Source organism: Ranitomeya variabilis, chromosome 2, assembly GCF_051348905.1.
Source record: "Ranitomeya variabilis isolate aRanVar5 chromosome 2, aRanVar5.hap1, whole genome shotgun sequence".
In the NCBI taxonomy this organism is placed as follows: domain Eukaryota; kingdom Metazoa; phylum Chordata; class Amphibia; order Anura; family Dendrobatidae; genus Ranitomeya; species Ranitomeya variabilis.
The window spans coordinates 88,967,099-88,980,038 of NC_135233.1; the positions used below are offsets into that span (position 1 = coordinate 88,967,099).

Here is a 12,940-nt window from a genome sequence, read left to right on the forward strand (position 1 = left end):
TAGTCAATCAATGCGAGTTAGGCCTCTTTCACACTTCCGTCTTCTGGTGGGCAACATAATGCGTTGTTGCTACAGATCGACGTACGTTTTGAAAATAGTGAAAAACGTGTGTAACGCATCCAGTGTTTTGACGTACATGCCTGAATTTCAATGGAGAAATTTCTGGGCAGAGGAGAGAGAGAGAGAGATTGCCCGGGTTGGAAAATGCTTCCAGGCATGCTCAAATGTAAAAACAGGATCCGTCACTGGATTCCTGCGTTTCACAGTGACCGCAGGATCCTGCGTCCATAAGCTCCCATTCTGTGGAACGACGTATGACGCAGGAGGCGTCCTGGCACATTTTTCCACTGCAGACAAAAAACGTTCCTTTGAACGTTTTTCCCAAACGACGGGCCGTCAAATTCCGCAGGATCCAGTGCACGACGGACGAAACATGTGGCCATACGTCGCGATACGTCGCTAATACAAGTCTAATGGAAAATGCAGGATATTTTTGCAGGATCCTGTTTTCTCAAAAAACTACGTATCTTGACAGGAGCTCAAAGACGGAAGTGTGAAAGAGGCCTTAATCTCATCACATCTTCCTCTTGACCTTTGGATGCTGGCATGAAGGACAACAGTTGTGAGCTATATAAGCGGAATATGCCTCTAACAATATACATCCAAACAGCCAAGAGATCTAGAGAACTAGATACTCTTTACAACCACAGCCAGGAACACTGTACAAGATAGCTGCCAGATCATGGCTCCATCACGACAACACAAGGTACACAGATTTGACATCCTACAGGATGCCAGCTTTGGGAACAATGGCCCAGCTGAAAAAATTGCTCCATTGACCATCACTGAACCATGGATACGTTTGGCAGTGCTTCAGCTCTGCTGTGTAGCAAAAATGCTTACCTGTTATGAGCGCCAGCCACAGTGCTCATAGCTCATAGCATTCCGGCAATGACAACCACAGGGGTCTCCTGCAGATCCTGGGTTGTCATGGCAACCCATTGGCGACCCGCAGTCACGTGACACGGGCGCCAATGGGAGGGATTAGTGATGCGCTTCCGGCACGGCCATGTTAAATGCCGCTGTCAGAGATTGACAGTGGCATTTGACATGTTAACAGCCACAGGTGGATCGCAAATTCACCCACGGCTGTTAGAGGCACATGACACCTGATCAGATCAGCTGTCATATGCAGGAAAATATGCGAGCTCAGCGCCGGAGCCCGCATGGAGTGCAGAGACACGACCTATGGCATACCTATACGTCATTAGTCGTGAAGGTTAAAATGTTATAATTTCTGGGGGGTTTCCAATATGTTGGCACCTCAAAGTCACTTCAAACTGAATAGGTCCATAATTAATTTGTTAATTTACTTTAAAAAAAAAAAAAAAAAAAAAACACTGCCAAATGTTAACATCTTAACAAAACAAAGAAAAGTTTGAAAAATGATGCTGACATAAAGTAGACTTATGGGAAATGTTATTTGTTAACTATTTTGTGTGGTATGATTATGTCGTTTAAGGATATACTTTAAGAATTCAAATTTGAAAATTGCACATTTTTTAAAATTTTCATCAAATTTAAGATACAGTACTTTCATAAAAGAACAAAAAACTTATTGACTTAAATTTACTGCTAGCATGAAGTACAATGTGACATGAAAAAAAATCTCAGAATTACCAGGTTATATAGAAGTATTCCAGAGTTATTACCACATAAACTAACACTGGTCCGATTTGAAAAATGGGGCTTGGCCATTTATCTTAAAATTGCCTTTGTCATTAAGGGGTTAAAAGCATACACAAAAAATTAACAAAAATGTATCTTGATGTGTTTGGCTAGATGGTATGGCATGCAAAATACCAGTCTTCATTATTTGTGGCTTATATTTCGAGTCCAGGCTTCAAAATGATTTTGGTGTATGTACTGTATTCCATTCATATGAAGAAGTGGACAGGACATATGCCAAAAGCATGTCTAGTATTTTTTAAAACCATATTTAAAACTGTAGTTGTCTATTCATTTCATTACACAGCTCAGAGGTGAAATTTACTGATTCTAACATACAACACTAGGTTGAAGGCCTTCAAGTAATTCACTTACACTAAGATAGTTTCATAGTTTTTAAGGTTGAAAGTAGTGTAACGTGATGCAGGGCGAGGTACGAGTCTTCCACATCCCGCCACGTTACATGAAAATGGGAATCCAGGCTAGGTGTGTGTGCTGTCATTATCAGGGCGACATGCCTCTGCAGACAGCATTCTGCCGTTGAACTGGGCAGGCCAGGACCAGATGGTGTGAAGATGAAAGAGGGAGATCAAAGTCCTAAAATAACATGAACTTGATAGGAATTATGAACACCAGATCGTAAGCACAACACTTTATGAAAACTTTGTTACAGTTGGTGACACTTCACGTGCTTCACAGCTCTAAACAGTCGAGCAATCTGAAATGGAATAGTCCATCTTCCCTTGTGAGGGCCACATGGGTCGAGGTGTAACGCTACAGCCCCTCATACCTACTCCCAGTTGCCAACTGACTAATGAGGACCCCATTTCCTGAGGTGCGTCGGTATGACTCCTCAACAGAGCTTCCTTTCAACACAGACGATTGTCAACCAAAGTCCCTTAAATTCAATTCCTTCCATTCTCAATCCACTTTAAGTTCTGTACCATTTAAATGGCCTTACTGACCTGAACCAAGGACCTCGTCCTGCCATTCATCTAGAATCTATTATTTCTCTTTAACAAGGCTTCCCTGGCCTGGGCTCCAAACTGTTAAATATATCTTTTTATTTTCTTAGGTCCTTAGCCTTAGGACGTACTATCTGAAGTGTAGTGCTCCACCCTCTTTGCACGCAACACCCGTTGGCATGAAAGTCTGCAAGTTATTAGACCTTAGGTCTTTCACTACTGAATGCTGAGCCCTATCTAAGTCATAACAGGAAATCTGCCTCAGCTAGTGTCATATAACTCCTTCCTTTTGAGATAATCCCAACTATTAACCCTGTACGTAAACAACTAGTGATTGCTAGGCAGAAAATGAACAAATCAGCATTTCAATACATAGCAATGCAAATTACCAGCTAGACAAAACAATAGAATGCATTATATAACAACAAATTCTTCAAGGGGGATGTGACAGTATCTCTACTTCCTTACAGTAGACCTACGTTTTATTTTAGTAGACCTAAATTCATCCAGATCAACCTATAACCTAACATGTTGATCCAGAGGAAGGCAAAAAAACTCATGAGGTAAACGAAAAATGTATTCTGCATTCTGGGTTCACATATATTTGGGACTTATGCAACTCAACTATATCATGACTGATGGCATAACTGATGCAAAAGTTACCATGAGGCTTTTTCACCATTTTTCTCCCTTGAGCTGTTCCGGTGTCAGATGCCATTGTGAACATTACATGAAATGTTGTGCTCAGCCCACCAGACTGCCACCTGCACTTGACTGGTGCAACAACTGATGTACCGGAAAGGCGGAAACAATCTCATTGCAAACAATGCAATCAACTTCTCCATCAGTTTCCATCCAGAGTTTTAGTCAAAAGGGTTGTTTGTTATGTTTACATTGATGGCTTGTCCTTAGGATAGGTCAACAATACCAGATTGGAGGGGGTGCAACGCTCGGCGCCCCCCGCAAATCAGCTGTTATGGGTGGCGGCTGGATATGCTTGCTTGCAGAGCTGAACAGCACAGCTCTGTCAACTGCATAGGGGTACTGCAGATCCACTCTTATTCATGGGCAGGTCCTGGCTGCGGCTACTATACAGTTGATGGAGCTGTGGAACTCCACAACTGATCATATTCGGTCGCCGCCAGCATCGGCAACATCAGATCGGTGGGGTGCCATGTGTCGTACCATGGCCGATCTGATATTGATGACCTTTCCTAAGAATAGGCCATCAATATTGTAGTACCAGACAACCCCCTTAAGAACTGGATTTAAGAGATAACAAAGCTATGGATATATGTGCAGGATGCCTTACAGGCGCTAACCACATGTAAGTGTTGTTCACCGAACTTGGTAGAAGAACATTGGTCACACTCATACTCTTAGATATACTTGCCAACTCTGCTAAGCTATCTGAAAGGCACCCAGAACATTGGGAGACCTCCCAAACTTTGGGATGAGGTGGAAAATCAGTCTCCGACGAGCCAATGAACACTACTGATAAGTCAAAGGCTTCTTGTGTGTTACGCCAGGATGTTCCATTAGACAGAGAATTATCATCTGACTACACAGGGTCATGGAAGAGCCGTGCAGGGGGTTAAAAATGTTCATCCCTTGCTTTGCATGTCATGATCACCTTCCGTATGTTCCCTTCAAAAGCTGGCAAGTTTGATTCTAGACAATACGACCTCCCAACTCTCTGTGCACACCTGACATAGTATCTCAAATCTAATAGATCGTGTCTGGTTCTTTAGCCAGTACTACTAATATCTTTTTACTTTAGTGAATTATTCATGGATCAAAGATTTATCCAACCTGAGGGAACTTCATATCAGGAGGATGATTAATATGGAAGTTCTAGAAGATGACCTCTACGCATGGTTCCCACACTTGCAGTTTCTCGACTGTGCAGGTTCCAAGAGACTTCATTACGTCAAAATGGAGATATTCAAAAATTTAACAAGTCTTATGTATATTGACTTCCAAAAGTAAGTGTTAGTAAAAACTGCTTTCTTCAAAGCTATAAGCCCCTCATAACCACACAATTTGTTTGTTTAAGCACTTTGATTTTTCCAGGAAAAGTTGTAGACTTTAAAAATTTAAATTTTACTAAGTCACATACTGAAAAACAAGAATAAAATTTCATGCGGAATGAAATGGTGAAAAAAATCCAATTCCGCCTTTCTTTTAGGGGTATCACTTTTAGGGCATTCTTTGTGGAATAATGATGATTCTTCATGTCAATACAATTACAACAATACCAGACTTGCATAGGTTTTTTCATATCCTAACGATTTAAAAAATTCAGAACTTTGTAAAAAAAATTGGCTTGTGTCAGCATTTTCTGAGACCTATACCATTTTTATTTTTCCATTGATAGAGTTTTCTCTTCATGGTCTGTTTTTTGCGTGCAGCTCCACAATTTAATTTATCATATGAAACCAGAGTCTTAAGTTACGTTCCCACGATGAGCTTTTGATGTTGCAGATTTTCTGCACATATTAAGTAAAATAGGTTTGAGTTTTTTTCAAAAATCTGCAACAACAAAAACCTACCAAATACTCATCATGGGAAGGTAGTCTTACCGGGGAAAAAAAAGTAAACACACCCAAGGAAGGTCAGAACCGACTGATTTGGCTCACCTGATGACACTGAGATCTTATCACTCCTAGACTTAACTGTTCTTACAAGCTCCAGGAGTGATGAGATCTCTGTGTGATAATGTAAGACACATGAGTCTTACCAGATCACACTAAAAAAGCAGGCTCTGACCTTCTCTGTGGACATTTTCTTTTTTTTCCTTCTATGTTTCTGCCTTCTTATGATTGGGCATTGTCATACAAGGTGAAAAATAAACGCCCCCAGTGAAGAATCTGTTACTGCCCCCTATGTTTAAGTAATAAATTAATATATTAGGAGCCCTAAAGTTTAGAGATCTCTGCAACTGAGAGGAGAAATAAACAAATCATAACTGTATTTTATTCAGTTCTTCAACCCCTTTATCAGATAGTCAGATTAGCATGCAAACAGTGGTGAAAGATTCTCTTTACTAAAGGTACCTTCACACTAAACGACGCTGCAGCGATATCGACAACGATGCCGATCGCTGCAGCGTCGCTGTTTGGTCGCTGGAGAGCTGTCACACAGACAGCTCTCCAGCGACCAACGATGCCGAGGTCCCCGGGTAACCAGGGTAAACATCGGGTTACTAAGCGCAGGGCCGCGCTTAGTAACCCGATGTTTACCCTGGTTACCATTGTAAATGTAAAAAAAACAAACACTATATACTCACCTTCTGCTGTCTGTCACACGTCCCTCGCCGTCTGCTTCCCGCACTGACTGTGAGCGCCGGCCGTAAGGCACAGCACAGCGGTGACGTCACTGCTGTGCTCTGCTTTCACTTTACGGACGGCGCTCACAGTCAGTGCGGGAAGCAGATGGCGAGGGACGTGTGACAGACAGCAGAAGGTGAGTATGTACTGTTTGTTTTTTTTACATTTACAATGGTAACCAGGGTAAACATCGGGTTACTAAGCGCGGCCCTGCGCTTAGTAACCCGATATTTACCCTGGTTACCATTGTAAAACATCGCTGGCATCGTTGCTTTGGCTGTCAAACACGACGATACACGCCGATCTAACGACCAAATAAAGTTCTGAACTTTCAGCAACGACCAGCGATATCACAGCAGGATCCTGATCGCTGCTGCCTGTCAAACACAACGATATCGCCATACAGGACGCTGCAACGTCACGGATCGCTATCGCTGCAAAGTCGTTTAGTGTGAAGGTACCTTAAATATTATATTTTCAGTGAACAGACTTATGGATGTGGTGATATAAAATGTATTGTATGTATATTTTTTTATGCAATTGCGGTAAAATAGCGTTTTTGTTGAGATTTTGAAATGAGATCATAGCAATTTGTGCATTGTATACTGCAAACACAAGCTGAAACATGAACGTAGCCTAAGACAGATTGGACCTGCTCCATATCTCCTGTGCCCGATCAATGCATCCACAGCTCATGCGTGACTTAGGCCGGCGTCACACTCAGCGTATGTAAATACGGTGCGTTTTTTACGCCCATAATACGCAGAAATGTTCCCAAAATAGTGGTCCGTATGTCATCCGTAGGCAGGGTGTGTCAGCGTATTTTGCGCATGGCATCCTCCATATGTAATCCGTATGGCATCCGTACTGCGATATTTTCTCGCAGGCTTGCAAAACCAACATCTAATGGATTTATGGCCTCAAATGTTCGTTACTATATATATACAGTATATATATATATATATATATATATATATATATATATATATATATATATATCTATCATTGAGACATATATATATTTATATTTAATTCAGCGCAATATAGCATTAAAGCCGGTATTTCAATTGCCGGCTTTTCATTTCTCCTTCACAAACCCGACATGATATGAGACATGGTTTACATACAGTAAACCATCTCATATCCCTTTTTTTTTTGCATATTCCACACTACTAATGTTAGTAGTGTGTATGTGCAAAATTTGGGCGCTGTAGCTTGTAAAATAAAGGGTTAAATCGCGGAAAAAATTGGCGTGGGCTCCCGCGCAATTTTCTCCGCCAGAGTGGTAAAGCCAGTGACTGAGGGCAGATATTAATAGCCTAGAGAGGGTCCATGGTTATTGGCCCCCCCCTGGCTAAAAACATCTGCCCCCAGCCACCCCAGAAAAGGCACATCTGGAAGATGCGCCTATTCTGGCACTTGGCCACTCTCTTCCCACTCCCGTGTAGTGGTGGGATATGGGGTAATGAAGGGTTAATGTCACCTTGCTATTGTAAGGTGACATTAAGCCAGATTAATAATGGAGAGGCGCCAATTATGACACCTATCCATTATTAATCCAATAGTACGAAATGGTTAATAAAACACACACACATTTTAAAAAAGTATTTTAATGAAATAAAGACACAGGTTGTTGTAATATTTTATTATACTGGTAATCCAGCTGAAGACCCTCGTTCTGTAATAAAGGAAAAATATAAAAACAACAAAACCTCATACCTTCCGACGCTCAGGTCAGTCCCACGAAGTAAATCCATCTGAAGGGGTTAAATCATTTTACAGCCAGGAGCTGTGCTAAAGCAGTGCTCATGGCTGTAAAACCCCGGGGACTGAGTGGAAAGCGGGGTGACCTGGAGTTACCTTGAGTTGCGGTGATGCGCCCTCTGCTGGATGTCCTCATGAACTGGAGCCTGGTAAAAGTTCCCACGCTCGAGTTCATATGAGGACATCCAGCAGAGGGCGCCTCACCGCAACTCAAGGTAACTACAGGTCATTCCCCTGCAATCCATTCATTCCCAGGGGTTTTACAGCCACGAGCACTGCTTTAGCACAGCTCCTGGCTGTAAAATGATTTAACCCCTTCAGATGGATTTACTTTGTGGGACTGACCTGAGCGTCGGAAGGTATGAGATATTGTTGTTTTTTTATTTTTCCTTTGTTACAGAACGAGGGTCTTCAGCTGGATTACCAGTATAATAAAATATTACAGCAACCTGTGTCTTTATTTCATTAAAATACTTTTTTAAAATGTGTGTTTTATTAACCATTTCATACTATTGGATTAATAATGGATAGGTGTCAGAATTGACGCCTCTCCATTATTAATCTGGCTTAATGTCACCTTACAATAGCAAGGTGACATTAACCCTTCATTACCCCATATCCCACCGCTACACGGGAATGGGAAGAGAGTGGCCAAGTGCCAGAATAGGCGCATCTTCCAGATGTGCCTTTTCTGGGGTGGCTGGGGGCAGATGTTTGTAGCCGGGGGGGCCAATAACCATGGACCCTCTCTAGGATATTAATATCTGCCCTCAGTCACTGGCTTTACCGCTCTGGCGGAGAAAATTGCGCGGGAGCCCACGCCAATTTTTTCCGCCATTTAACCCTTTATTTTAGCAGCTACAGCGCCCAAATTTTTCACATATACACTACTAACATTAGTAGTGTGGAATATGCAAAAAAATAAGGGATATGAGATGGTTTACTGTATGTAAACCATGTCTCATATCCTGTCGGGTTTGTGAAGGAGAAATGAAAAGCCGGCAATTGAATTACCGGTATTTCACTAACACCGCTGCGTATTTCTCGCAAGTCACACTGCTGGTCTGTGTGTAATCCGTATTTTTCTCGCCCCCATAGACTTTCATTGGCGATTTTTTTGCGCATTACGGTGACAAACGCAGCATGCTGCGATTTTGTACGGCCGTAGAAGACCGTATAATACGGATCAGTAAAATACGGCTGAGAGGAGCTGGGCCATAGAGAATCATTGGGCCGTGTGTTATGCGTATTTTACGGGTGCATTTTCTGCGCTCATACGTCCGTAAAACTCGCCAGTGTGACGCCGGACTAACATGAATGTCCCATGTCAAGAATGGCTTAATCTGGCTGGGCATGGCGTCAATGAGATCGGCTATCTTGACCTGTGGAATGCTGACCCACTCAGCATGCAGAAAAATTCTAAAAGCTCATGCATGTCGTCTCACAGCACGATCAAGCATAGCCCAGAAATGTTCTATGGGATTTATGTCAGGTGACTGACTGGCCCATAGAAGCATCCAAATGACTTTTTGGGGGGGCATTTTTTATAGCAATATGGCAAGGAACTCCAAGAGGGTGTTGTTTTGGTCAGTAGCCCACCTAACACTATTGGAAAAAGATCTAATATTCTTAGGTGGGCTGCGGAACAAAACAACCCCCTGGACCAGAGCTTATGTGAATAAGCAACATAACACTAAATTAATCCTCTATATTTCTACCATCTTTGCAGTTGCAGTCTCAATTACCTCTCACCTTGGAAGATCAGCTCAAAGTCTGTACAAATTGACCTTCGAGGCAATCCATTACACTGCATTTGTGAAGACCACGAGTGGCTGCTTTTAAACCACGAGAACTTTGTCTTGACAAGGTAATGTTAAAATAGTAAAATGCATGCCTGAAAAGTTTAATATTTAGATTATTACCTCTGCACATCCCCCTGAAAACACCATACCCACCGTCGCAGTATTATGCTTTTCTTCCGCAGGGATAGGGAGCTGGTCAGAGTTGATGAGATGATGGATGGAGATAAACACAGGGTAATCCTGGAGGAAAACCTGTTAGAGGCTGCAAAAGTCTTAAGACTGGGGTGTAGGTTCACCTTCTAGCAGGACAATGACCCTAAACATACTGCCAGAGCTACATGGATGGTTTAGAATGATCAAAGCATATGCATGTGTGTGAATGGCCCAGTCACAGTCCAGTCCAAATATCATTGAGAATCGGTGTCAAGACTGGAAAATTGCTGTTCACAGATGCTTTTCATCCAATCGCACTGAGCTAAAGGTGCCAAAAATGTCACAAGTCGATAATGGGTTAAAGGGATTGCCTACGTAAAGACAGCCCTTTGTATGACAGCTGTATGAGACAACTTTAAGCTTGTAGAAGATTGGAAACTGAAAAAACATAGAAAACTGATGTCACTTTTGTTCACTAAGCTGAGCTCAAGTGGAACAAAAATTTTGAGACCTTTCAAACTGTGCAAATTGTCTCTTCAGAGTGGAAGAGGACTAGAACTCAAGTGCAACCTAGCGGAAATCACAATCTTAAAAGTCAATATCGACTCTCTTAATGAACCTTGTCACATGACTTAGGATAAAAGCCAAAAGCAAAATCTTAATTTGCAAACAGTGTGTTTTGGGGTACTACCCTCGTCAGCGCAAAGTTTGAGATCTGGGTTGGCTGGGTGAGAGGTGTCCAACAGGGATCCAAGGGGTAACGTTCCTCCTGGCGGATACTGACACATTAAGCCTGACATGCTGAGCTGAGGAGACTTTTAAGCCCCAATACTCCTCTGGGAAATATGCAAATTGTCAATTCAGAGTGGAAGAGGACTAGAACTCTAGTGCCACTTATAGGAAGTAGCAATCCTAAAAGTCATTACTGACTCTAACGAGGCTCGTTAGAGTCAATGTAGACTTTTAGGCTACGTGCCCACGTTGCAGAAATGCTGCGGAAAAGCCCGCAGCATTTCCGCAACTCCCTGTCACCGGTAAAACGCATACAGAATTGGCATGCGTTTTCCCGCAAAACACAAGCGTTTTGCTAGCGTTTTTAGCTTGCAGAATGCTAGCATTTTCCAAGCGATTTGAAGCATCGCTTGGAAAAGTTATTGACAGGTTAGTCACACTTGTCAAGCATAGTGTTTGACAAGTGTGACCAACTTTTTACTATTGATGCTGCCTATGCCAAAAATAACAGATTACACAGGTCAACAAAAAAAAAATTTTTTTCTGGTGTCCAAAATATTTTAATGAATTTGGGGTATTTTTGGGGTGCTGATTCTGAATATGCTATCAGTTTTGCCAGATTGGCTCAAGTTTTTGACATTTTTGGTATCTTATTTATAGCACTTGTTGGTAAATGCGACGCATCATCTCATTAATTTCTTTGGATTAGTACTTGAACTGAGCAGTTCTCAATATAGTTTTGTGTTAATTAGTGTTCTAAAAGTTTGTTCATAGCTTGATTTTTGCACTAACTTTATGTTGTTGTCTGTTTTCCAGTGAAAAGCATGAACTCATCAAGAAGAAGTTGTCTTAACGATCCAGACTCATTCTGTTACATTTGTGGTGAATACACACTGCCAAAACATAGAAGAAACATAACAGACTTCGTAAAAAAAGTGTATTTTGCCTATTTTGGGGTTATGCTTGGGGACCAAGACAAGTTTTGGGCACCACACATAGTGTGCAAAGCATGTATCGAATTATTACGAAAATGGAGCAAAGGACAAAGAAAAAGCTTCAAATTTGGTGTTCCAATGGTGTGGAGAGAGCCAAAAAATCATCATGATGACTGTTATTTCTGTGCAGTGCAAGTGCAAGGATTCAATAAGCATAAGAAACGAAAATGGGAGTAACATGGAATCTGCAAGAAGGCCTGTCCCTCATTGTGAAGATGTGCCTGTACCTGTGTTTACCATAAATAACAGTCATCATGATGATTTTTTGGCTCTCTCCACACCATTGGAACACCAAATTTGAAGCTTTTTCTTTGTCCTTTGCTCCATTTTCGTAATAATTCGATACATGCTTTGCACACTATGTGTGGTGCCCAAAACTTGTCTTGGTCCCCAAGCATAACCCCAAAATAGGCAAAATACACTTTTTTTTACGAAGTCTGTTATGTTTCTTCTATGTTTTGGCAGTGTGTATTCACCACAAATGTAACAGAATGAGTCTGGATCGTTAAGACAACTTCTTCTTGATGAGTTCATGCTTTTCACTGGAAAACAGACAACAACATAAAGTTAGTGCAAAAATCAAGCTATGAACAAACTTTTAGAACACTAATTAACACAAAACTATATTGAGAACTGCTCAGTTCAAGTACTAATCCAAAGAAATTAATGAGATGATGCGTCGCATTTACCAACACGTGCTATAAATAAGATACCAAAAATGTCAAAAACTTGAGCCAATCTGGCAAAACTGATGACATATTCAGAATCAGCACCCCAAAAATACCCTAAATTCGATGAAATATCTTTGGCACCAAAAATGCTGTTGACCAGTGTTATATATATATATATATATATATATACACTCACCGGCCACTTTATTAGGTACACCTGTCCAACTTCTTGTTAACACTTAATTTGTAATCAGCCAATCACATGGCGGCAACTCAGTGCATTTAGGCATGTAGACATGGTCAAGACAATCTCCTGCAGTTCAAACCGAGCATCAGTATGGGGAAGAAAGGTGATTTGAGTGCCTTTGAACGTGGCATGGTTGTTGGTGCCAGAAGGGCTGGTCTGAGTATTTCAGAAACTGCTGATCTACTGGGATTTTCACGCACAACCATCTCTAGGGTTTACGGAGAATGGTCCGAAAAAGAAAAAAAATCCAGTGAGTGGCAGTTCTGTGGGCGGAAATGCCTTGTTGATGCCAGAGGTCAGAGGAGAATGGGCAGACTGGTTCGAGCTGATAGAAAGGCAACAGTGACTCAAATCGCCACCCGTTACAACCAAGGTAGGCCTAAGAGCATCTCTGAACGCACAGTGCGTCGAACTTTGAGGCAGATGGGCTACAGCAGCAGAAGACCACACCGGGTACCACTCCTTTCAGCTAAGAACAGGAAACTGAGGCTACAATTTGTACAAGCTCATCGAAATTGGACAGTAGAAGATTGGAAAAACGTTGCTTGGTCTGA

The 12,940-nt window shown here is 41.8% G+C and overlaps 1 protein-coding gene across 3 annotated transcripts in view; it reads left to right on the plus strand.

Annotated features, from left to right (window-relative positions):
* Positions 1-12,940, plus strand: part of LRRN4 (leucine rich repeat neuronal 4) — a 29,422-nt gene that overhangs the window by 14,704 nt on the left and 1,778 nt on the right. For all 3 annotated transcript variants that reach the window (XM_077282646.1, XM_077282645.1, XM_077282647.1), the window contains exons 3-4: positions 4,474-4,678; positions 9,516-9,653. In XM_077282646.1, coding sequence (XP_077138761.1) covers positions 4,474-4,678; positions 9,516-9,653 — 343 coding nt within the window. The remainder of the gene's footprint in view (positions 1-4,473; positions 4,679-9,515; positions 9,654-12,940) is intronic.